The following is a 27,853-nucleotide window of genomic DNA, read 5'->3' on the forward strand; positions in this document are numbered from 1 at the left end:
AATGCTTTCCTGGCTGCTTTCAGCCGTTTTATATCACGGCGTGGCCCTGTGTCGTGCGTGTATTCTGATAATGGTTCCAATTTTGTGGGTGCAAAGGCACAATTGGATGACCTTTACAAGTTTTTGGTTGAATCGGAATATGAGCCCGCGTTAAAACGAGAACTCGCCAAGCGTCGTAACGAGTGGAAAATGATTCCACCACGCGCACCCCATTTCGGGGGTATGTGGGAGTCTAACGTGAAAAGCATGAAGACTCACTTATACCGAGTGATTGGAACTCAGCTTCTCACTTATGAGGAGCTTCAGACTGTGTTGGTGCAAATAGAGTGCATAATGAACTCTCGTCCGCTCACAGTCGTATCTTCCGACCCTGATCCGGAAATCATAACACCTGCGCATTTTTTAATGACTACACCATCACAATACTTACCTGCATCTTTCCCGACGGGCAGTAAAATTAATTTCGCTCAGCGCAAACAATTATTGGATAGTACGGTTCATTTTTTCTGGAAAAAATGGCGTGTGGAGTATCTGCACACCTTGCAAGTCAGGCAGAAGTGGGCTAGCCCTGATCATCCGATTGAGATCGGAACTGTCGTTCTAGTGGGAAGGGAAGATTCCCCTCCGTTGAACTGGCCTTTGGGTGTAATCACTGAGGTCCATCCCGGATTGGACAAAATTGTTAGCGTTGCGACGGTGAAGACACGATTTGGGTTCTTAAAACGACCGGTTATCAAGTTATATCCCCTTCCGACTCAATAATTTGCTTCTATTTTTTGTTAATTTTTTTGGTAGTTCGAATTATCTCCGATATTGATATCCATGATATTCCGTTACAGTTAATTGTAATCTTGTCAGTTGAACTTTATTAAGTTTATACTTTTCGTTCTGTTGAAAGTTTTTTTTTTTTTTTGTGACTTTCCGACGTAATTCTTGGATATTATATGTGAATAGAGTCACTTGAAATTGTTTGACGTGTATTTATTTGTACGTTGTTCTCCTACGTCTTTGCAAGTTCTGAGAACTTCCAAGGCGGGGAGTATGGAGAAGCAGTCGATTTAAAATTTAAAATTTAATTTAAAATTAGTGTGAATTAATTTTTAAAATATAAACATATTTGATTTAATTCATTTTTAATATATATAATGGACAAAAGAGACATCTCTAGTCAGTTTTGGATAGATTTTGCTCTGCAGGTAAGTGATGACGAATTCCACCTCAGTCACCTTTTGCATTGATCAGTTGGATTCATCCGGATTGTATAATTTGTCAAAAGAGGTCTATTTAAGACAAAAATTATTAATATATTTTTTGTCACAATAATGTGCAGTGCGTATTATTACAATGTGCTGATTCATTATTATTTATAATTCTACTCTCTTGAGAGCTGGTCTCCTAGTGCGAATGCAAATATATTATAGTGCTGATTTGCCGTCTGCCGCCGAATTTGAAGATCAAGAAGAAGAACTCAATTGCAAGTGCTATTTTCTGGTGAGTCATTCTGTTTATAATTATGTATTTTGGTGGCTGGTTTATAAGTGTTACTTCTCCTGCAGAGTATATTCAATGATCAATCCATTTTTTTCATAGGGAATTAAAATATACCCTGATGGTCTGTGCTATTTACAAGCCAGATTATCACCAATACCTAATACTTATAGTTTTGTTTGAGAGCTGTGCGGAACATGCTTTAAGTTAGATTGATTAGATTTGTTAGAGATCAATAAATTCTTTACAGGGATACTTTATTCTACTGGACGTGATTTAAGTTCGCATCTGAACATACATTTGAGTTTAGAGAAGTAATTGTGGTTTTGATTTCATCAACTGTAATTTGATTGAACTTGAGCTTCTTCCCTTGCTCAGGAGGTTCATTTATTAGTATTGCTTCATCACATTGCGTATCTTGCTTTAGTACATACGATAACATATTTATGAAAAAAAAACATTGACATATTCAAGAATTTTTAAAAACATTGTTTTTACTAAAGAAAGTAAATTTTTTATTAAAGAACAAAAAAGACAATATTTCCAAAATTCTATAACATAAAAGAATAAAACATATACACGCAACACAAAAAAATATATATAAAACACGCAACACGCACAAACACATAAATCATTATAAATGCCGATTTCCATTCTCTTTTAATATTTTTCCTTTAGTGTGATAATTAGATTTTAATTTCTAATCTTTATTTTTAGTTTAAATTTATCTTTATTTTAATGTTGTTTTTTGTATAAATTCTTATATTTTAAAATGGGGGCACGGGTAAACAACCCAGTGAGGCCAACATTACTGAATTAAAATATGAAATACTGTAAAATAATGTATCAATAATAAAAAACTCAGTTGGTCACTTGATGAAACTTCGGTAAATAGAGAACTGGATAAATAAATAATTATTGAAATTTTTCATGGATATTATAAGCAAAATTTATCGTTTTGTATTCTTAAGTATGTTTCGTTTGAATCTGCAATAACCATATGCAAATGTTTCCATATATTTAATAGTATCTTATCGTATGGATTTCATAACATAACAATTCTGTGTGATCCATGGATTAAGGTTAACATGTTTATATTATATTTTCTATACAATTTTGATGGTTGTTGAAAAAACGTAAAGCTGGATGAGATCTATAAAATAATTCCATACTTCATGTTTTTCGTGGATACAAGGTAGTTTTTTCCAATGAGTAAATTGGCAACCTCAGATCTAAGTTTCATTATCGCTAGTATAGAGTGAGGTTTTTCTGTGAATTAGTCCGAATACGTCTTATTTATGTACACTTTCGTGAAAGTGAATACTGACACAAGAAACAAAAAATTATTGCCTCAATAGTGAGTCAGCATATGTCTATTCAAAGTTCCTTTTACAGAACATGAATAATTACAGTCAGAGCATGAAAAAGGTTTTATCCTTGTGTGAATCAGCATGTGTCTTGTCAACATATCCTTTCGCGAACATGAATAGTTACAGTCAGAGCATGAAAAATGTTTTATTCCACTATGAGTCAGAATGTGTTGTGTCAAATTACTCTTTACAGAACATGAATAATTACAGACAGAGCATGAAAAAGGTTTTTCGCCACTGTGAGTCTTCATGTGAACCGTCAAAGATCCCTTTTGAGAACATGTATAGTTGCAGTCGGAACATGAAAAAGGTTTTTGTCCACTATGAGTCAGCATATGTCGCGTCAAATTAGTCTTTACAGAACATGAATAATTACAGTCATTGCATGAAAAGGGTTTTTCTCCACTATGAGTCATCACGTGTAACGTCAAAGCTCCCTTTTGACAACATGAATAACTGCATTTGGGACATGAAAAAGGTTTTTTTCCACTGTGAGTCATCATGTGTAGAGTCAAATGTCCTTTTCGAGAACATGAATAACTGCAATGGGCACATGAAAAGGGTTTTTCTCCAGTGTGGGTGCGCAAGTGACGTCCTAAGTTTGACTTGAAAAAGCAGGAGTAGTTGCAACGAGAACAGAAGAATCGTTTTTTTATGGGTTGCATCTTCAGATCTGTCAATAAGTCAGAAAAAGATTAATAATACAAGGTGTTAAGTCTAACCACAGTTAAATCATACAACGTTAAAAAAAATAAAAACATGAATTCTTCACTCCAACAGAGAAAGTCGATTTTACCTGCTGTCTGGGTAATTCCATCAAAGTGATCTCGGCATTCCTTTTTAATATCCGACAGGTCAATGTCAATTTCCATATAAGGAATTCCCCCACCATATTCTTCTTGTTGTCCTGGTTTCGCCTTGTCTGAAACAGTTTTCACATTAATGCTACATGTGAAGACAAAAGAGCAACATGAATGTGAAATTTATATAATAATTTAACGCGGGGCTTTGAAAAAAATATGGTTCGTCAAATTTTAACATGAGAATTAATTTTAAACATGAGAAAGAAATAGTGACAAAAATTACAAGATACAAAAAATACAGAAATTAAATAAAAATACAAGAAACAAAAATATAGTATTTTAAATAAGAAAGTTAAATCAGATATTTTGACTCTGTCTTCTAATGTATGAATTTTTTGGGGTAAATAGTAATTTATTGGAAAAGATAATTTTTGTATTCAAGCGAGATACTTCAACATAAACATATGAATGGAATATATTTGTTTGTATTCGCTCGTTAAAATTACAGTCCATGTAAGCACCAATAATTTGGTAGGCGGGAATGGGTACCGCCGCCCTGGGAACCATTTATTGGATGACCAACACCTCTGCCACGGGTCACCCCAAGTGGTTCGCTACGTTTGGTGACTTAGCAGGGGTGCCCGGGTTCATGGGTTAAGGTATGCCCAGGTCTTGGTGGCGGGTGCGTCGGCCGACCTTCTGCGTGGCGGGCCGGTTGGGAGATGCTGGTTGAGGGAGACCCTTTACAACCGGTTACCGCTGTCCGGGCCGCTCGATAGTACAGGGGCCCGACCCTCAGGCTCACGACTAAGGGTGGGCTGCCCCATCAGCGAGTGAAAAAACCCCGCCACTGCTGTTGTGCCGGTTCGTGACCGGAGGGGACCCGGCAGCAGCGTTTGGGGATTGGATGCCCTCTCCAGCCGGACTCTCCCAGCCTATCGCCTAGCACCGCAGTGGGTGGGCTGGAACCAAACGCTCATCACTCTTGGATAGCCTGATCCCCAGATTCCTACCCACCCCTCATACCTTTCCTTTCCAGACCTTCCTTTTACCTCATACCCTTACAAAAAAAAAAAAAAACTTAAAATCATGAACCCACAACAAAACAAACTTAACATCGTTACAGCGGCGAGTAGCATGCGTCCCCGGTGCGGGCCAAAACTGTTGGTAAATTTTGCCAACATTCGCGGCCTGCACACAAATGTAAATTCCGTTCATCACCATCTTTTATCCCAACGTCCCAACCTTCTCTTCCTATCCGAAACTCAGATAGCCGAGCCGCCAGACTCCTCCTATCTGGACTGCCCGGGCTTTACCCTTGCAAGCAAGTTCAGACCCAAAGGAGGAGTCTGCCTCTATAGTCGAGCTGACGTCAACTGTTTACGACTATTGAGTCTGGAAAACTCCAGATTCGACGTAATGTGGGTGCGCGTCAATCTTGCCAGTACGGCAAGATTCTACGCATGTCTATACCGCTCACCGAACCATAACGAATCAGACACTTCCGAACTCTTCAAACATTTGAGCGATACTATTGATGATCTCTTGCCCCGCTACCCTTCGGCCGAGTTTATTGTTCTGGGGGACTTCAATGTTCATAACGAACCATGGTTGAAGTTCTCAGGCCCAACGGACTCGGCTGGCCGACAGGCGGAATCCTTTGCCATTTGCTACGGATTAGAGCAACTAGTTCAGGAGCCTACAAGGGTTCCTGATGCCCAGACTAACCGCTCCAATCTGTTAGACCTATTCTTAACTACTGTGCCACACGGTTATAAGATTGACGACACAGCGCCTCTGGGATCATCTGACCACTGCCTAGTGACGACATCAATCCCCGTTAACCTCAGACCAACCAATGAGAGGCTGAGGAGAAAAGTGTGGCACTATAGGTCAGCAGATTGGTTCGGTATGCGGGCCCATTTTAACGCTTTTCCGTGGTCAGCTGTTTGTTTTCGGACTTCGGACCCTTCAAGATGTGCCCAGGAGATTGGTGAAGTCATCAAATCGGCGATGGATGGCTTCATACAATCGACTACTAAAGAAACTGGTGTGGGCTCAAAGCCGTGGTTCAGTCGACAATGCTCCGAAGCAGTTCGACGAAAAAACGTGGCTTACCGAGCCTACAACACATCTCGAACGCCGAGAGTATTTCCTCCTAGGGTAAAAATAATCTCGTCGAATTTAATGTTTCAAAGACCCAATCCTGTCTGATTACGTCTAAAAGGGATCCAAATGACAATCTAGTCTCCTTCAACGGAAGCAATCTTCCGAATAGGCCTTCCATTGATATGCTTGGTGTAACTATAAGTGACCAGCTCAGGTACGGGGGCTCCATTGAAGCCAGAGTAAAGTTGGCCTCTCAGAAGCTGGGCGTACTGTACAGTTGAGTGTACAGGGCCCGCAGATACTTTAATAGTACACAACTGCTGACCCTGTACACATCGCAAGTGCGCCCTACTCTCGAATTTGGTAGCCATCTCTGGTCCGGAGCCCCTAAATACCTGAAAAAAACCCTTGACTCTGTGCAAAAACGGGCGGTCCGTTTGATAGATTCCCCAATCTTAACAAGCGGACTGCAATCTTTAGAGCACAGGCGTCAGGTAGGTATGCTGTCCTTGTTCTATCGGTATTACAATGGAAGATGCTCTGAGGAACTAGCGTCATTGATCCCTTCGGCACCGGTGCATAGTCGGGATACACGCCAAACGCGCGCCCAACATTTGTACACGGTTGACATTTGTCACATGAGAACGGGTCGCTTCTACGATTCGTTCTTAAGTTCAACAGCTCGGCTGTGGAACGAACTGCCGGCCTCTGTGTTTCCTCCCTCCTACAACATGGGACTCTTCAAGACCCATGTTCACTCCTTCCTCTCCACAAAAAGACCCTCCACACAGCATCCCCAAAGATGACATAGGCCCTGAGGGAAATTATTTTCTTCAGGGCCTCCTGTGGAGTAAATATAAAAAAAAAATAAAAAAAACAATAGTCGGTATGCATAGGTAGTGTTTAACAATGATTTTCATTAGTATTTTTTGTAAAGCGTGATATCATCAGCAAAGAGCAATACCTCGACATCGTCTAATCAATTTGTTATATCGTTGATGAAAATAAGGAATAAAACCAGACCCAGGTAAGTCTATAAGCCTTGCTAGAATAATGCGATGTCAAAGCGCATGAATAGTCGCAGCAAATAAAATAAAATACCTCCGCTGCTCATCTCACTAGGGAATTCCTGCGTCGAGATGAGCAGCTTTAAAATTATATTTAATCAAATAAGTTAAGTACATAATACAAACATAGATGGATTACATCGATTCAGAAGTTACTTTCTTAGTAGGATAGGAGTTGTTTTATAGTATTTGTTCAATATTTTTGAAAACGTATTGAGTAGGCTTATTGGTAAATAGTTGTTAGGCATTTTTATAATATTGGTTAAACAATAGCTTGTGTGAGAGCTGTGGGGAAAACGCTTTCAGTTAAAGACAGATTGACTAGGTTTGTTAGAGGAACGATAAGTACTTTAAAGAGATATTTCAATGCATTGGTTGTGATTAAGTCCTCCGAAGATACATTTTATTTTAGAGAAGAAATACTGTTTTCGATTTGTGATTTCTTTAAGTCAAGCTTCTTTCCCTTCTCAGGATGTCTCATCAGATTGCATACCTTGCTTTGCTAAATTAGTCCATACATTTATTAAAAAAGCATTAAAGATTCAAGAAATTGGTCAGGATTATCAGCGTATGTCCTGGGGAGATTGTTTATATTCAGCTCGTCAATTGTTGTAACGTTGGTATATTTAGAACTGGTTATTTCATTACGAGATTTTAAACAACTGCTTAAATGGGCACATAATGTAGGACTAATAGTGAATGTTTCAAAAAACAATTGTAAGTATAAAAGGTGTTTCTAAGAAAATATCTTCCGTAATAAAAACCGTGTGTTTTCCGGAATTTGGAAGAGAGACTTTAAGTTAATTTCAGATATATGAATGACCCCAGATGTCCACTTCAAGACCGATCCTTTAAGAAGGATAAAATGTTAACTCTTGAGCACCTTCAGTACGGCGTTTTGTTGTATGTAACCAATGGAATAATGCTTCATTGTATCAATATTGTGTTTTCAGTGCACTTTAATTTATTTAACTATAATTATATCACAACTAAGGTAAGGTTAAAACATGAGATTTGTAAGAATAAATAAAAAGATTGCTGTAGTACTTTCCGAATCCTGCAAACATTCCTTCTTTACATCTGGGAGGTCGAAATCCATATCCGTATACGGCATTTCACCTCCATTGTCTTCCCGGGGCACTGGTTCCGTCTTGATGGAAACACTCTCTGGATTAAGTAGATCCATGGCTCTGTTGTGCACAAATCATGTATCTGAAACTTCCTAAAACAGAACGTTGTTTTAACGGAACTCCAATATTTATGAGCTACGAATATTGATCTTAGGTTTTAATATTGTGCCATGCAATGGATTTTACTGTAAAAATATTTTCAAATAAGGATATACTAGTGACATTAACGATAAGACGATTGAAATCGGTGGAGAGAATCGTCGTCAATCGTTAGAATACAGTAATCTAATGCTGACTTCCAATATATCTCTATGTAGCCGTGTATCATGAATATCGCACACCTAGTTTTCGAGTTGTGCTACCAAAGGGTAGCACAACTCGAAATAATTCAAAATTGAGTTATTGCGATTTTCAGAATCTGCGTCGAAAACTACACAAACTACAAAGACACCTGTTTTAAAATTTCTATCAATAATAATGTGATGGCGATGTAAGTTAGTCTTTCTGAGTTGCTCCACGTACACCCACCACCAACAACAGTAACACATCACCAATTACGAAATACCAGCTGTAGGGGAAGGTGCTGTCAATACGCACAAAGACTGGATTATTTCGACTTAGTTTTGTATTCGTGATTAACTGCAGTCATAAAGCGTGAATTATTTTAGTTGATTTGGTATTCGTGATTGGACCTGTCTTGTTTCTCGGGCGTTCTACATATCAACTCCACATACTCCGGTTTTGTTTACAAAAGTAAGTAATTTTAATTTTACTAATTCATAATAGTTGATTAATTTGAGTTGATAAAATTATTAAACAATGATTTAGTCACAAATACTAAAATAACACGAAATTAATTAATAAACAAGTGATACGTGTATTTGATGATAAGTAATTGAGCAAATAAATATCCTAGTAAAATAACATACAACATTAAATAAAAATATTTTTAATCGGTCACATAAAAATCGAGTAAAATGTTTTTTGCTGTTCCTGAAAAAATAGGTATTTTGAGTTGTACTACTCTTCATCTAGGTGTGCGATATGCCTTTGATAAAATGTCGTGGAATATTTTAGAATTAGTTACAATTTCAATCAATGCCTTTGTAAATCAATTATCAAAAAGGTAGACTTCAAATTGACAGTTCAAACGTTCCTCAAATAAAACGTCATATGGCGTCATAAGTTAAGCTAGATCGCACCAACATTTTGAACCGCCGACAGAATTATTGTTATTCCGACAACGGTGTATTAATAATTCAGTCGGCGGTTTTGCCTACACACCATCCGGGTTCAGTAAGTCAGATTGTGTCACGCGCCTGGCATTGCGCGTATATACAACCAGTGTTCCTGTAGGAAATAGAAAACCAGCTGAAAACGGCGGTTCACGTGTTCACACAGGTTCAGGTTCACATGTGAACCGCGTCAATAGAAACATCGCAGATGTGCATTTGCAGAAAATATCAGCATTAGAACTTACCAATAACTAACACAAGGGATGATAAATTTAACTGCGTTAGGAACTGTTTTCGTAAAGAATATTATATAGAATTAGATTTTAAAAGCAGGATGCAACGATTGGCAACGACAAAAGCATGCGTCAGTGATAATTTTTAGGTTATACTCATAAATAAACAAGTCACTAGATCAATATCTTCGCGCTTTTTATATGGAAAACGTTTGTACACTACTTAACCACAGATATAGCTGACGGAGCGATGATGATCGACAAGGTAGAAAAACTCAAGGCTATTCAAAAAAGGTGCGACCATAGACAATATAATTGCATTCAGCAATTCATTATATGGCCCCAAAAACTATTTTAAAAACTAAAATGTCATTGAAGCAGAAAAATATCGAAATGTTTCCTGACGGCAAGGTTCATCTGACTAAGAAAATAATTTTTTACAGCTTATTTTCTCAAGATGAAACTTTATTATGACAAGAAAATCTCAAAACGGCTTGAATTTTTTTTATTAAAGTAATAAGAAATTTGAATAAATGAAAAAACAAAGAACACTAAAGAAAATTTGCAAAACATGATTGTGCGATAATACGACAGATGAATTTTGAACAGAAATTTAAATATCACCAAAACAATAAAATAAAACAGGATACTTAATCAGTCTAATCACTTATCAAATAGCAGTTTAAAACCCACTTCACGGGTTTTTCGCCGTTAGTTAGGCTTCGGCCAGTTCAATTGATACTAACAACAGTTACATTTAATATGTAGATATTAGGTCAATGGGTAGATATATAATAATTAGACATTCTGTAGTAGTCAGAGAGCGGACAGTGAGAGGAACACCCTTCACTCTGTGCATTAGATATGGATTGTCAATCTGACGGACCGCCCTCGAATGCACTGAATCAAGTTTAGTAGGTTTATAGAGTTTTGTGGAGCTCCAGCCCTGAGATGGATCCCAAATTCGATTGTAAGGCGTACTTGAGATTTGTACAGAGTTAACTGCTAGATTCTTTTAAGAATCTTCTAGCCCTGAACACGTCAGTATTCATTTTCACAAATGTTTACCTTTGCTAAGACACAAGCGGACTCATTCACAGAACAGACTTGCTCAAAACTGGCGGATTCTCGATCTAAGGTCTGACTTAACACAAGGGAGTCTGCAAGAATTCTGAAGTCGCGTAATTCTAAAAGATGTGATTAGAGCTCTTAAGACAGAATAGTTTTATGAATAAGCAAATATATATATTTGCTTTATTTTAATAATACTTGATTTAGAGGGTACATATTTGTTATATATGTTTAAATAATAATACTGTTTGTTTATTTCAGCTGAACAGAGAAGTGAGTACAATACTCTGTCTGCCATATAAAAGCGTACATCTAAATAAATTACATGATATTAAAGGCGATGCCATATGTAGTAATGCAAAATCATGTGTTTTTGGTTTGAAAATTTGGTCGCCTAGAAATGTTTCTGTTTTTGTTTTTGATGTTTTAATTAAATACTGCGAGTAGAAATACATTTTGGCCTTTGAAATAAACGAGTATTTTTTATAAAAGTCTTTTATAAGCCCAGAAAAAAATAATGTATAAGGCCTATGAAAACTGCTTTAAAGTTCAAAATCTCCTACTTACGAACCCACTTTCGGTTATGATTTTATTGTATAATGTGGCAAATTAAGTTATTTATATCCACAAAATAAAGTAAAAGGCACTTTTTGGCCATGTTTTTTTCTTGCATAAATCAAAACAGGCGGATATTATATATATGTTAAGCGGGAATTTAAACCTTATCGCCATCTACGTAGGGGTTATTTTTGATAGCGACTCAATTTAAAATATCACATGACGTAGTGCATCGCCTTGTTGAAAATAAAATAAAACATTTTTTTTCGGGAAATATTTTCAATTTGTACCTATTGATATTTCAGGCGACTAATTATTGCTAATAATTATTCGTTATTTTTTGTGCTATGCATAAAACCTTGTCTTATAAACATTAGTTTATTATTTAAAAATAATAAAATAAAACATATTTAGCACTTGTACTACGGTGGCTTGAGGGAAATTAACTTGGCGCGCCTTGCCACTGGGCGACAGCCTGGACAAGAGTGTTTTCGTGTGTGAGTGTGTGGCGCTGACTCATCCCGGCTACTCTGTGGTTCATGAAAATCCATGCACCCTTCCCTAAGCGAACATATCTGAAGCGCTGTATCGCCAAGGGAGGCCGGACAGCGCCCTGTATGCGTGGTTATAATGTACTAGGAGTGTATTCAAGACGCCTTGTGTATGCCTTGTGCTTAGTTCGCTAGTGTAAAAACTTATTCAGTATGTTTGGAATAGTTGCTTCTTCACCAAACGACTGCACTTGTCAAATCTCCTGGCGAGCACGTTGGCTCGCACGCTCAGTACTCTTCTTTGGAGTACTATTTCATTTTTATCATTTAGGTGACGTCATGCCCCAAATATTTTATTTCTTTGCAGATTTTGAGATTGGCTTCGCCGAGACACGTTGGCAGAATGACAGCCGGACCCGTTTATGCTTTAAGTATCAACAGGGATGATTTTTTAACATTTTTTACATAGATATAGTTTTAAATATGCTAATAACTTTAACACTTTACTATGCGAAGTTGCATGTCATTATCATTCAAGTAGGTATACATTGCATAAGTACGAAGCCATTTAGAGTTTGCGTCGACTATGTGTTCTCAGTTTATTCATTACTTAGGTATATATAAACAAAATTGAATGGATTCTGAAAAAATCATTAAATAAATTTCTTACAAATTGCACAATTGATTTTATAATTCTCTTGAAGCAACTACTAAAAATACTAAATATTGATTTGTTGAGTGTAGGTTAAGAATTTGCAGGTGCAATTTTACAATATGACTTAAACATTACTATATAGCAAAAAACATCACTGATTGTCCTAAATTATTAAGTAGAATTTAATTCAAAGTACTTACGCGGCTCGTTCATTTTAAGGAAAAACGCTGTAAAATAAATTCGAATCAAAATGCTTGCCTTGTAATGTTGTGTTCAACATAATGCCTTAGAGACATTGCGATATATTATGTGCACATATATTATGGACGTAGAATGTACGTATTATTAAATAATGTTGGGCTGACACACTACGCTATAATCTTCCTCAGGAGAGGGGGTCAGATCTATCGTGTGACTGCCGCGGAATATCATTTATTTGTATGGGAGTTGTTACTTTGACATATAAAAGGCGCGAAAAAACGGCGCTCCGTAAATTGTTCTGACCCCTTCTCATGACGTAGGTAAGAGAGGTGATCGCATAATTTTCAAATATAGCCTGGCTAGCCGATCACAGTACACTATCGTCGCCTAGTAAGTATTTCAGTTTCCGAAAATGGCTTCTTATTGTTATCTAACTGATAAACATTGTTTTTTCTCTGTTAAAAGTGCGTGTTGACCGTGTCCTTTCTGTATATTTATCAATTTACCAAATATAATCGGGTTAACTCTTTCTCTCGGGGTCAAAATTAGATGAACTTACTAATCGCCAGGGTTTAATGAGTGCCAACGAAAATCGACAATGAATAATGAACAGTGGCAGGGAGGGAGAATTTTTTTGTTTTTATTGTAATTATTTAACGCCCATAGGGCTTTTACAGACATAATATGAAATAATATATTAGTACATACATACAATAAATATCAGTACGATAAATACTTTAGTGAAATAGATTAGTTAATGCTATGGTTGTCACAGTGGAAAATATGTTAGAGTGGTGCCGATTTTACAGGGAAACATAAAATTATAATGCAAAGCAGTCAATGAAGATATTCAGCAACTTAAAAAAAATCATATATAGTTCTCCGGGTAGAAAGTTGCGGTAGTTTTAGATGAGACATTAATGTGTTGTAGCAGATATCAATCATCATATCATCCGTTTGTCAAGCGATTTTAATGTTTATTACCTAAAATATAAGGTATACTGAGAATATACACATTTTTGGCTTGTAGCTTCCTCTTAAAAGCTGTAAATATATTTAACAACTTCGTTGCAAATAAAGGGGAAAATATTTAATTTCGTACATATATATTGACTCAAATGCACAAAAATGTTCATGAATTTCAGCTAAAATTGAAAAATTATCTTAGACAGAAGTTTTATTTAAGTTCTGCTATTATTTCACTTCTGCCAAGTAACTGGCACATAATGATATAGTGACAGAAATTGAATAGGACATTCACTGAACTCATACATTAACGTTGAAATCTGATGAATTGTTCAAATTCTATGAAACAACCCGTCCTGAGAGTTAAAATATGTGTTTTATTTATTTTTTTAATTTGAAAATCTATTATTGATATCTGTTTTTCTAAATCTTCTTGTTTGCTTAATTTAGAAAGTAAAACCTTTGGGGAAAGGAATAAAAATAAGAGAGAGGGCAATTTAGGTGGGAACCGGATTGTTGGAATAACCACGAAAGCGTTTCAATATTAAGCAATCTGAATAACAATGTTTCAGATAGACTTTGCGATATAAGTTGATACATTAAAAGGTTTGGTTTCAACCGCATTACGTGAAATATTTTTTTTACATTGAGTCGGCATGTACAATATTTAAACTTCCCTTTCGTCAATATGAATTAGATTTTTCTCTAGTATGGGTGCGTAGGTGCCGATTTAAATGTGATTTGTCTGAACAGCAGTAGTTACAATGGGGACATGCGTGAGGTTTTTCTCCAGTATGGGTGCGTAAGTGACTTTTTAAACGTGATTTTTCTGAGCAAGAGTATTTACAATGGGGACATGAATGGGGTTTTTCTCCAGAATGGGTAAGAATGTGACTTTTTAAATTAACCTTTTGAGAACATGAATAGCCGCAGTAGGAACATGAATAAGGTTTTAAACCAGTATGGGTGCGTAAGTGCACTGTTAAACGTGATTTGTCTGAGCAGGTGTAGTTACAATAGGAACACGAATAAGGTTTTTCTCCAGTATGTGTGCGTAAGTGCACTGTTAAATCTGATCCGTGTGAGCAGGTGTAGGTACAATGGGAACATGAAAAAGGTTTTTCTCCAGTATGCGTGCGTAAGTGCACTGTTAATGATGACTTGCGTGAGCAAGAGTAGTTACAATAGGAACAAGAATGAGGTTTTTCTCCGGTATGGGTGCGTAAGTGCATTGTTAAACGAAATTTATCCGAGCAGGAGTAGTTGCAATGGGGACATGAATGAGGCTTTTCTTCAGGATGCGTTTTCAGGTCCGTTATCAAGTCTGAAAAAGATGGCGGTAAAGCTCAATAAGTAGGTGTCTATAATGAAAACAGAACATTACGAAAACGAATTCAGACAAACAAAAATCGATTTTACCTGCAGCAGTCTCGGTAATACTTTCAGAGTGCTCTAAACATTCCCTTTTAACATCTGGGAGGTCTATGTCAATTTTCGTAAAATGAATTCCCCCTCCATCTTCTTCCCGGTGTCCTGATTCTGACTTGATATGAACACTCTCCACATGAATGCTATCTGGAACAATAAAACAACAATACATTGATAGTATGTGTAAAGACATGCTAGTATTACAATTCGTCTTTTATCGGTGCAATTTATATGATTATTGTTTGTATTTATAGTTGGATTGAATTATATTGTTTAAAAAAGCTCCTGCTGATAAGCTACTTGAAGTAAGTTAACGGGAAAATATTCCAATTGTGAAAATCAAACCATCGGATTAGTTAGATTATTTTTTGCGTCAAATCATGTTTCTTCTCATAAAAATCAACCTCGCTAGGACTAAGCCTGCATCGGGGTTAACAATATTTACATTCGAGTGAATCAAACATTAGTAATCACTTTATACTACATACAAAAACTAAATATTTGAAAAAGAAAAAAAAAAGTTACATGAGTGGCCAGATGGTTTTTTGTTATTATATTGGAACAATATTTGAACCATAAATAATTATTAATTATTGTTCCCAAGAAGAAATAAAGTAAATGATAAAGATACCTGTTTCATCACGCGATTGGCCATGTAAGCTTCGTTCTAATATCTATTTTCATCATTTAATAAATGGTTTCCGGGGCGGCGGTACCCATACTTGACTCCCAAATTCGAACCGTTCCCGCAGTAAGTGTGTTAATAAAATAAAAATACATCAATTAATGCAGACCTCTTGTTTTCAATTGGTTCTGGATTTCACCCTTCAAGGGTGTTCTAAGCCATCATTTTAAATTATGGAATGAGTGAAGGTAAATTAATAAATTAATTTTGTTTAATTGGGCAAATATCAACATTATATGGAAGATTGGAGTCGAATTCAGACTTAAGAAGAGATGCGATGTTGAATGGAGGAGAGGAAATTTTAGATGAGGCTTGATAGAAGAGAGCACATTTGTTTAGAGAGGGACAGCAAAAAATATGTGATGTAAAGTTCCCACTTCAAGACCACAGAATGTACAATCTGAGGAGTCAAGAACGTGAATTTTAAAAAGGCAAGAAGGAACGGAACAATGTCCAATCCTCCTTCGAATAAGTGAGCAAAATTATTTTTGGAGAAATGGGGGGAATTCTTGAAACAGTGGGATAATCCTTTATATTGAGGCGATTGAGATGGTTTTGCACAAAAACGGCCATGTACAAATCATCCAAATATTATTAATATTATGAGTAGGCTCCCTTGGATTGACTAGCAACGTGCCAATACTCTGACCAAATATTGCGGAATCTATCTTTGAGGATGGAAAAATGTCGGATAGAGGAATGTGGTTTACGAGGGTGACAATAGGGTTGCATTCCTTGACAAAACAAGAAGCATACAACCCTATGAGGCCTTTTCGAGGTCCGAATTACAGAGTCCCAGACTCCCCCGCCCCCCCAGAACGTTGCCCAACTAAGGGTAGTCAACTCCCCCGTCTGCATACCGCACATGAAGGGGCGCTTTCGTGAGGTCGATGTATGTATGTTAAAAAAACTGCAGTTTTATTTTGATTGTACATATTTTGCGTCTGTATATAAGTTCTGTACCAAAAAAATCAAACAATTTACCTGAATTCTTTTCGGTAATGGATTCCGGGTTTTCTTTTTTCATAAAAGGATAGTCTATATCGATTGGAGTTAATATCACAGCAACACTTTCTTCCACACTTGTGCCTGGTTCTAACTTGATAGTGGTGGAATCCATGCTTTCACGGAAGGATCTGGTAGTTCACCCTCCTTTGTATGCAGCGGAATTCGACAAGTTTTTTTAGTTGACAAAATGCACAAATTGACGAAAGCAATAAAGCCAAATAACATAACCAACAAAAAGTGACAGGAAGCATACGGCGAAAGCATAGATAGCTGGTCGCAAGTTTATCCATAGATTATACAAAAAAGAAAAATTAATTTTGAGCTTACGATGAAATGCAAGTGTTGCCATTTTTAATTATCAACCACTAATATAATTTCGGTTGTTCTCAAGATATTACGAACAAGTACCGAAACTTGAACATTAAAATTATGATTTAACTCTGGTTGGAGAGTTCTAGAATTTTTTTTTAAAGAAAGACAAACATTTCCGTGTTTTTATTAACGTTTACATGAAATTACATATAACGTGCAAATTATAGAAATAAAAAATTATTTTAAGTCATGCAATCAGAGTTGAGACTATGGTATTAAAGGTCCTTTAAGTAAAATGTTTAAAAATTATCTGTTAAATAGAAAATTTAAAGTTAAAATTATTGACGGAATTTTCAGTGATGAAATGTTAACAGACACTGGAATAGCAACAGGGTCGATATCGGGACCTACGTGTTATATAATGCAAGTAAACAGTTTACCTAACGTAATAAAACGTTGTAAATGTTACATGTTTGCATATGATACTTGCATCATATGTGCTGACAGAAATCTATAGAAAATTGAGGAATTTTTACAAACAGACCTAAATAACATAATTAAATGGTCCCACGACAATGGAATTATTATTAACGCAAAAAAAAACAAAATAGGTATATGCTTAAACACTCTCCATATGCAAGTTGTCAGGATAAAGAACTGCATATAAAAAGTCATTCATACGATTGTTTTCACACAAAAAACCAATCTCTGCCATGTAAATGCCCAAACATAGAAAAAGTTTACCAATATACATACCTTGGTCTTACAATAGATGTCAATTTTAACTGGTCAAATCACATTGAAAATGTATGTAATAGATTAAGATCCATATTAGGGAAATTTTATCACCTAAAAAACTTTGTTAATAAAAATATATTATACTGTATATATAATGCATTAGCGGAATCAATTATAGGATACGGAGTAAATAGTTACGGATTAACGTATAAAACGTACTTAAATAAAATAGAACAATTACAAATCCGTTTCCTAAAATTGATATCAGGTAAAAAAAAAATACAATTATGTGAAGGCGATTATAAAAAAATGTTTTCTTTGTGTAATGTGCTCTCTATACATAGTAGGATAGATTACCAACTAACGCTAGATGAATTCTGGAACACAGAATTCAAAAAACCTGTAAACCATAACTACCCTACTAGGCATAGAGAAGCACAAATGTTCATTATTAAAATATCGCAAAATGTATACGGAGATAGAACAAAAAGACATAAAATTCCGGAATTATTTAACTCATTATCAGAAGATATTAAAAATGAGACATGTTATTCAAAAATAAAAACGAAAATTAGATCGTTCTATCTCCGTCAAACATAAAAACAATTAATATTGAGGATCAAGATATCAAGTTGAAATTAAATAAATTATTATAAGCTATTACTACTATTAAACTTATTGATCAGTTTTGTAGGATCTAAGAAAGAGAAAATAATGTACAAATAAAAAAAACTGAATAAACACATTAAAAAAAAAAACAACAATTGTGTGTATTGTTGCATTATATTATGTATAAACTTACGACAGCCTTTTGTCTTGCACGCCCATTAATATTGTTGTTTGTTAGAAAGGGTTATGCTTAAGTATGCGACTGATATCGCTGAAAATTTCAAAGTTTGTTCTTATTAGTGTCAGGAGTTTTAGAGAGCAGTTTTGAATGGTATAAGAAGTCGGGGATACCCGAGGAATACTTAACGCAATATCTCTGCACTGGAATGAGATATAGAGCCGAATTAAAGTCGATGTAATGTAATTTTTTAATAGTAACATTCTGGTATAGGTACAGTAGTGAATGGTAGAAATAGTCAGAGGCGCCCGAAAAGAACATTGCGGGGGATACACTAGTAAATATATTTATATTTTTCAATTAATTATGCAATTATTACGCAATGATTTACGTAATATTTTCACCATTGCTTTATCCTCACGCTCGCATCATTCTTCGAAAATATTCTTCAACAAGACTCCGACAATGATCAACAGCAGACAAACTTATCTGTACCTACAGTTAGAAAAGAGAGAAATGAACAAACACTTTTTTTTTCACTAGTAAACCAACACCTCCACCGCAGGTCGCCTCAAGTGGTTCGCCACGTTTGATGACTTAGTAGAGGTGCACGGGTTCATGGTGTGAGGTTTGTCCAGGTCTTGATGGATGCATCTGCCTAGCAACTGCGTGACAGGTGAGATCAGGTGAGGCCGGTTGAGGGAAGCACTTTTTGACACCTTCAGAAGGATTATCTAGACCCACGGCAGTTAGAGGGATGGATTCACACGTCACTGCTGGACACACTGATCCCTAGATTCTTACCCACCCCTCATATATTTTTACTTCCCAGAATTTCCCTTTCTTAAAAAGACCCTCAACACAGCATCCCCAAAGAAGACATGCCTCCTGTGCGGGGTTAATGTAAAAAAAAGGCCTTGAAAAAAATAATTTTCTTCAGGCCCTGTCATCTTTGTCGAGGTCTTTTAACCCTAGATTCATAACCTTATCTAAGAGGAACATTATTCATAAACATTCGTCTCACAGACGACTAAATTGAAGTGACGAGTTTTGGGGTACTTGTAAATAAAATAAATAAATTGAGTATGGCACTCTTTAATATGTTTAATTAGGTAACAAAAAAAATAATAAACGAGTTAAAATTAAATTTCATTGCTACATTCCACACACATGAGGCCGCGATGGTCCATGCACATATACTTTTTGCATTGCTTGCATTGGAACCTTGTCATATGCCGTTTTTTACACAATATCCATCACATAACCACACATAATACACATCACAATAACCACAAACCTTTTTTTGAGTACCACTTAGACCAGGTGTGGCAATGGTAGGCATTTCATCTAAAACTTCGGCCATTTTCCTTTTTAGGGATCTCTTCAAAGTTAGCATTTCGTGTCTTTTACGTAACCATGTCGTTATCACTGTCGGAATCTGTCGGGACCATTTTATCTAATTCAACATGTTCTTCGACATCACTGATTTCTACGTCCTTTTGCTGACTGGTAAAATCATCATCACCAGAATCAGATAAACGATTCAAATGGTCATCAATTTGCCGATCATCCATTCTAAAATAAAATAAAGATTTGATGTAAAATACACACAATAATACATTTTGAATGATAAAATAAGATATAATTATAAATAATAACTCATATAGAATAATATCAAATACTTACTTTTACTCTGTATAACCAGAATTCATCAAAAACAATGTTTTCAAAATAACTTGCAGTCTCGTCAAAAGTTACACTATTCATAAACATTCGTCTCTCAGACGTTCAAAGGTCTATAACTTGTCCACAAAACTTCACTGCGAGGCAAACGCACCCCCATTACTAATGAACAAGCGATCTAGGAAGGTACTTGAGAGGTCATCATTCTATCTCTTTCACTAGAGACACTAGAAACAAATTTACGTTTTGAGCGGTCTGTGGGACGAATGGTTATGAATCTAGGGTTAAAGAAAGAAATAAGAGATAGTTCTGGGAAGTCAAAAAGATGGGGAGGAATCTGGGATTCAGTGTATCCAGGTGTGACAGACATATAAATCCATCCTTACCACTGCGATGCAAGACGATGGGTCGAGAGGGTCCGGCTGGAGAGGTCAAAAGATCTACCTGCCACACAGCTGGGGACAGACCCATCCGCCTCCAAGATCTGGATAAACCTCACACCATGAATCCGGGCATCCCTGCTAAGTTATTAAACGTAGCGAACCATTATCTATGTTGATTATCCAATAATGTCTGTCTAAAAAATTAACATTTTTATATCTGTTAATATAGGTACTATTATATTTGTGGTATTTTTAAAATTATTTGAATAAGATTAATTTTTAAAGTGTTTGAAAGACTTCAGACTTAAAAATGTAAATAATTATCTGTCCAAGTAAAAACCCTCGACTCAATGAACGGTCCGTTTGACAGATTCTTCTCAACACACTTCCGGCAGGAAAGGTAGTTATACTTGCATTGCTGTAAGGGTATCGCTGTCAGATAATTCTATATCAATCTTTTTGTAAGGGTCTTAACTACAAATATGTAACGGGTGTTTCTGATTGTTTTCCATTCTGATCGTTATTGCCGGATCTGAACTGATCGGACCTTTTTTGGATTCAGAAATGAAAAATCAGATTGTTTACAACCGCAACACATTTTTTCAGCACAATGGAGCCACTCCCCCACGTAACAACTGACTCGTTAGCTGAAACAGTAATTAGTCGCCGAGGAGACATTAACTGGCGACCGAGAAGTCCAGATTTAACGCCTGCTGACTTTTTCCTATGGGGCTACTTAAAAGTAATGTTGTTTTCAACCCAATAACACCCAACTTGAATGTTTTAAAGCAAAGAATCACAGACGAAATCAACGTTATTCCAATGCTCCAGCGAGTGATTGAAAATTTTAGTTCCAGGCTAAACGAGTGAGATAAACTGGATGGTGTTCATTTACAAATGGTTGTTTTTCATAAATAAATAATCTAAAACTGCTCTGTAATTTAACAGTAATTAAAAAGAGTTTGAACTCATTGTGGTGCTTTATTTTTAAATATCAAAAACTAACATTTTGAGACACCCTTTATAAGTGTAAACAATGTATTACAAGTCTACCATTTTCTTGTCTTCTTGTCTCATCTGTGGAAGAATGTTTAAGCATAAGGAAACTATACTAAACCTGTAGAAATGGTAACAAATCCTCACACTTATGGGACTCGAGATGCGGTTTGTGTTAATATAAAAACCCAATATTTTGTAAACTAACTATCACGTCGTGCCATGTCTTCCTCGGGCGTCCCCGACTTCTGCTACCATTTACATTTGCATCATATATTCTCCATACACTCTTTTCTTCATTCATTCGCTATACATGCTCAAGCCATCTAAGTGCACCTTTCTTGATCTTACTCACTACGCTTACATCAGCCTTGCAGGATCTCCACATTTCTCAGACGATGAACATGAGAATGTGTGTGCTAAAAACATGAGACATGGTGTTAGCACACATACGCCTCAAGGATCTCATTTCTACAGCAATCAGTCTACTTTCATCCTTCCTCTGCCAGTTCCATGCCTCACTTCCATACATCAGGGCAGGAACCAGCACTCCATTGTGAACTGCTAGCTTCGCTTCTTTAAACAATTTTTTGTTAGCACCAACTGCGTTCAGTCCTCCATTAACGGAGTTACCTGCATTTCCTCTTGTTTCAATATCTCTTGTCAGCCTTCCCATCTCTCTAGAACATACTTCCTAAATACACAAACTCATCCACCTGCTCCAAGTATTCCTCAGCAACAACTATATTTCATACTGTTTTTTGTACTGTCTTTTGAATATATAATATTTTGTAATGTAATAAAATCTGTACATTTTTTATACATAAAACATCTGACTATAACTTCAGTTTATGGAGTTATATTACAAAGCAGGCAGTAATTTCTGACAGTACTTCTATAGTTGGGGTGTGGTGATTACTGGTAAACTAGAATACATCAAATGTATGCATTATTTTAAAGGATTTCTTTAAATTACAATTTTAAGCAAAATCAATTTTCTCAAAAGGGATCCTATTCTTGTCCACTTGAAGTGTGTTAACAAATGGATTGCAATCTTTACAGCACAGGCGTCAAGCGAGAATACTGGCCTTGTTCTACTGGTATTTCAATGGAAGATGCTCCCAAGAACTACTTCCGCAAAGGTGCAGAATCGGGAAACAGGTACAACTTTTGTACAAGGTTGGTATTTACATGAGAACGAGTCATTTCTACCGACTCGTTCTTGAGTTCGGCTTACAAGTCTCTATTTTCCTTCTCTCCAACAACATGGGTCTCTTCAGGATCAAAGTACACTCCTTCCTCTCCTCCAAAAGACCCACTACCCAGCGTCCTTAAAGATGATGCAGACCCTGCAGAAACTTTGTTTCCTCATGGCCTGCGGTGAGGAGTTAATGTACAAAATACATAAATAAAAACAAGATCACTTACCAATAAAAATATCAATTTTATTTCAGCAGAAGGACAACTTGAACTTATTTAGGGCGTATGGACTGGCAATGGGTCATGACTCACATCATTAAGATATGTACGTTCATATACGTGTAGCGCCCTTCGTGGCAGCGGGACGCGTCCTAAGCGTCAACCCCTTTGTGTTTATTTAGTATTTTCAAGGGAAATGAGGCAACATCCCTTTGAAATTATCTTAAAATCAATCAATCAACATTTTAAATAAACTTATCAACTATTTATTAGAACTTTATAATATTTGATTTGAGTGCAGTGTGTTAGAAGTGAATATTCGGATATTTTGCTCAAAATATTCGACATTCGAAACGATCGTCGATCGGTAAATGCACTCCAGATGTTTTCAACGGAATTCTCGGAAACTCTGAAGGGCCTAGCAAGTGTTTGTAAGCTAAGCCAAGGGTAATTTATTATCCCGACCGTCGCCTTTTATTGCGGGCAGAATGCACTGTTTCAATAATCACCAGGATGGACTCGCCGAACGTCTATGTGAGGTGTCAGCGCTTTATTAGCAGACACATACCTGGACGGATGACGAACCTCGTGCTGGCACTGTTGGTGGACGCGGTGGACTCTCGCTACAGCAGCTGGTCCAGTTTCTTCACCACCTAGGATTCTTGCTGCAGAGTCTCCATCTTCTATCTTCATGACACCTGTTCCTGTGCTTAATTTTACTTAACTTAACTTCACTTTATTTTTGTAATACCTAATACCTGCATCAACTGTAAAGCGCCCCTGAGGTGATATCTAACAAAAGCGGCGCTATACAAATTGTCCAATAAATAAATAAATAAGAGTGGGGTTCACGGTACGAGCTCAATATATATTCATACGGCTCAAAGAGTCGAATCAATTGAATGACGACTCAATTGAACGGGAGCTGTGAGCTGAATGCTGCGCTAGCCCGATACGGCTTCCAGCGAATGAATGATCGTATGACTCTTGATACCGGTATGCTGCCTTGTACCACGAGAAAAATAAGATGCTAGATAGTTAGTAGATGTAGGTACATATATCCAAGTCCAGATGTCAGACTGTCAGACGTCATCACGTCAGGTGCTCTGGGCCACTGAGCTACGTCAAAAAAAAATTAATAATATTTGAAAAGTCAAAATATTTCATCAACAAATGTAGACATAATATGTCTCGACGCCATCTAGTGGGAAATTTAGCACTAACAAAGCCTTTCCTACAAAATAAATTTGGTTGTTTACAGGTGAAAAATATAATAAGCAGAAATTGTTGATTGAAGTACTAGTACATATTGAATTATTTGGCGTCGTTCAGAGCACCTGACGGGACATCAGAAGGTACGGGTTCAATTCCCGTCGGCGGCATGTATTTTTACTCGGGAGATATTTTTAATTTGTATGGATATTTCAGACAACTAATTATTGCTTATAATAATTTGTTATCCTTTGTGCTATGCATAAAAAAACTTGTCTTATAAACATTAGTTTATCATTAAAAACTGTCTAATCTCTTCACTGATTTTGATAGAGGAATTTGTTTGAGAACTTAACATAATTAACGCCGTTGACAAATATTGGAGATTAAAGAAGTAACATGTTGTAAAATTGTTTAATTGGGTATAATTTGATGATATTAAACAGGAAAGAAAGAAAAAAACATATAATTCATTGACATTACAAAAATTATAGACACGTTACAAAGATCTCAAAGTGGCAAGCGAAAGATATGGTCTTTGTAGTTATTTTGATTAAGTGGTTTTAGTAGTAAACTGCAACGTGACGCGTGTCTTTTTATTGTGAATACTGCACAAGAGTTTCAACTGCTCCCAACCATCTGGAACCAGTGAGACTATGGCATTCCCAATTGGGGTGTTGTAAAGCTGAAGTAAGTGGGGAGGGGAAGGAGATGGGGAAGCAGGTGGTGGGAACCAACACCTCTAGCATAGGACACCGCAAGTGGTTTAACAGTCGTGCACTGGTTCATCGGGTGAGGTGTGTTCAGGATCCCACCAGCTGCGTGGCGTGCCAGATCGGGAGAGGCTGGTTTGAGGAGACCCCTTGACCTCTCCAACTGGTATCTCTTGGCCCATCGCTTTGCTCCGCAGTGGGAGGTATAGATCATTCGTACGTCACTCCTGGTTATCTAGCACGGTCGATCGATAAAAGCTTTATCGATAATGTCGGTAACTTGTCATCGTTCCAGAGCGTGACTGAGCAAACAATAGTTCACAACGACTATGTGATATTCATTTATTCAACGTGAATTGTTGTTCGTACTTTGGCCGTCTTCTGTCGTGCTCGGGAAGGATAACAAGTTATTTTTTTTTTTTTTTTTTTCATGTTCTCCATGAAACGGTTATACACCAATATATCATGGAGAAGATTACATATTAAAAGGTTTACACAGGCAGTTTTACTATTTTGTCACATGTGTTATAAGATAGTTACTGAATTGTCTGTAGGTGACACTGAAAATGTCGATGGCTAATGCAGCATCGTTAAGCAGTTGAGTCGCTCTGTTTATTGGCGCGTTCTGACAGGCAGAAGTCCTCGCTTTCGGAGCATATAAGAGTGCATGGGATCTCCCTCGAGTTTAATTGTTAGGGACATAAAAGTTAACCTCTTTCAACATAGGCGGATTGTGTATTGTACCAGAGATTAACTTAAAAAAGTGTTTGCCTAAAAATATTTTTCTGCGGGCTTCTAATGTATTGAAATCGAGCATTCCTGTTAAGAACAAGGATGGATACAGGAATGGATAGTATGTATATTCCCTCATATACAGGTAACGCATAAACCTTTTTTGTACTTTTTCTATTTCTAAGATATGGTTTATGTTCTACAATATCGATAAATTCTTTATCGATCAACCGTGCTAGATACCCTGGACATACTGATCCCTAGATTCCTCCCACCCCTCATACCTTTTTCCTTCCCGGAACTTCCTCACCACAATTTCCCTAAAAATACCCTTCACACAGCATCCCCAAATTATTTTAATTTATTTGAAATTATTTTCCTCAAGGACTCCCGTGTGGGATTAATGTAAAAAAAAAATCACACCCGTGATGTATTGGAATGTAGTTTTCAACGCAACTTTTAGATACATAAACGCTGCCTTTTACTATATCTATTTTTTTAATGACCAACGTTTGAATTAAGAATTTATTATATTATTTTTGTAAAGTCATCGGCATAATAAGTATTTCAATCTACAAGATTTTTGTGCTGTAAACATGTGACAACACTTACTTATCAAAACCTTTGTGAATGCCCCTTTCTTCATCTTATTCATTACTAATTATTATTTGGCATTCATTTATCATCTCACTTCTTCTCTCATTCATATAAAATTAAATTAATACAAGATTTATATGTCAATAAATGAATCTGAAAGTATACAGGCAAATCAAATTGTAATAGCACCAATCGGTCCTGAAAAAACGGGGAAAATTAGTAGCAGTGTAAAAAACTTGACTAAATACCCCAAAATGGATAGATAAAAGTTCAGGCTATACCGCACAAGAGTCCCAACTGCTCCAAACCGTCCGGAGCCAGCGAGACTATGGCATCCCCGGTTGGGGTGTGTTGTGAGGGGAAGTTCCTGGATATTCAGATCTGGTCACCAAACACGTCTAAAGCTATTTCAAGCAACGTTTCAATTATTATTTAAAATGATTTAATTATAAAAATAACACATATTAATCAAAAATGTAATTTACTTGCTCACGCCGGGATTTGAACCCGCTATCTCCGGATTGCCAGTCGAAAGCCTTACCCCTCGACCAAGGAGGCCAACAACATAATATTTTATAACACTATTTAGTTAATTTTTACAAATGTGTTATAATTTACCCATCTCACTCAATTTTAGTGTCGCTACGGCCAGAAATTCGTTTCAGAATGAACATTCAGATTCTCTGCAGAAAAGTCCCTTGAATGCTTTTGTATTGCGCATGGTTTGATTATTTCAATGTGCGCTCTTCGGTGGTCAGCGTACAACCAATGTCATAGTTTAAAAAGCGTTCTCGAACGCTACTAGTGACAAAATTATGGCCATGTGGTTTGCCAAAATATTAATTTTAATAATAATGTTACAATGCTATTCCAAATTCCTGTAATATTCAAAAATCTGTTAATGAAAAAATAAGAAAATACACAGATTTAGGAAATGAGATAAAAAGAATTTTGCATTCTCAGACTATAAAAATATTACCATTCGTTATTTCGGCTACTGGCATTATACCTAGCTCTCTCATTCAAAATTTAATCGTATTAGATCTATCAAAAAATTTATATATAAAGATGCAAAAGTCGGACATTTTGAATACATGTAGGATAACGAAACATTTTTTAAATATTTATGTTGAGGGATCAGTAGGATTTATAGGCCCTGTTAGGAGTTCTACCGAGCCGAACCCTCTGATATGAAAATATCTGGAGTCGATGAATTATTTTCCCATTTGATCTCTGGTGAGTTGACGTGTTGTTCTTGTATTGTTTTGTATTTATTTTGCTTATATGTATAATGCACTTACATAATGTGGATTGACTAGATGATCATTTGTGGAAAAGTGTATGGAAGGGTTTAGTTTTTCCTATGGGGAAGATTTAACCCGGACATAAAATCGTAAGTTTAAAAAATAGGTGGCACAAATAGAGTTGAGGCAAAAAACACGTCATACTTAGTATCGTGTTTACAGGTGCGTGCTTAACAATAATAACAAGTTTTGAACACGCCGTATGCAAGCAATTCATATGTGTGAATACTGTATTCGATTCAACTCTGAATGCATTAGCTTTAAATAAATGTGAATAAAATAACATTTACAGGGTGATTCAAATTTGGTGGAAAATACTATGTTTTTTTAAATTTTATTTGATACCATACAAAAGGTCTAACTGCCCGTCAGATTATCAGTATATAGGACTAGTAGATACTCTCAGTATCGCCCTGATGAATGACTACTGCTTCCCTAATGCTTTCAACTTCTTAAATACACCAATTGGGGATCCCATG

The 27,853-nt window shown here is 36.4% G+C and overlaps 1 protein-coding gene and 1 long non-coding RNA gene across 2 annotated transcripts; both read right to left on the reverse strand.

Annotated features, from left to right (window-relative positions):
* Positions 1-2,557: 2,557 nt before the first annotated feature.
* Positions 2,558-8,024, reverse strand: LOC149415145 (uncharacterized). Its single transcript, XR_016303919.1, has 3 exons — positions 7,885-8,024; positions 3,655-3,780; positions 2,558-3,531 (listed from the first exon to the last, which is right to left on the reverse strand). It is a non-coding gene; the product is annotated as an uncharacterized LOC149415145 (long non-coding RNA).
* Positions 8,025-13,873: 5,849 nt separating this feature from the next.
* On the reverse strand, positions 13,874-16,748 carry LOC149415146 (uncharacterized). Its single transcript, XM_089643482.1, has 3 exons — positions 16,475-16,748; positions 14,797-14,952; positions 13,874-14,701 (listed from the first exon to the last, which is right to left on the reverse strand). The coding sequence occupies exons 1-3, from the start codon at positions 16,608-16,610 to the stop codon at positions 14,061-14,063; spliced, it is 933 nt and encodes a 310-aa protein (XP_089499608.1). The 5' UTR covers positions 16,611-16,748; the 3' UTR covers positions 13,874-14,060.
* Between the last annotated feature and the right edge of the window lie 11,105 nt (positions 16,749-27,853).

This window comes from Hesperophylax consimilis, chromosome 19 (genome assembly GCF_061612785.1).
Source record: "Hesperophylax consimilis isolate HC1 chromosome 19, BYU_Hcon_1.0, whole genome shotgun sequence".
Lineage (NCBI taxonomy): Eukaryota > Metazoa > Arthropoda > Insecta > Trichoptera > Limnephilidae > Hesperophylax > Hesperophylax consimilis.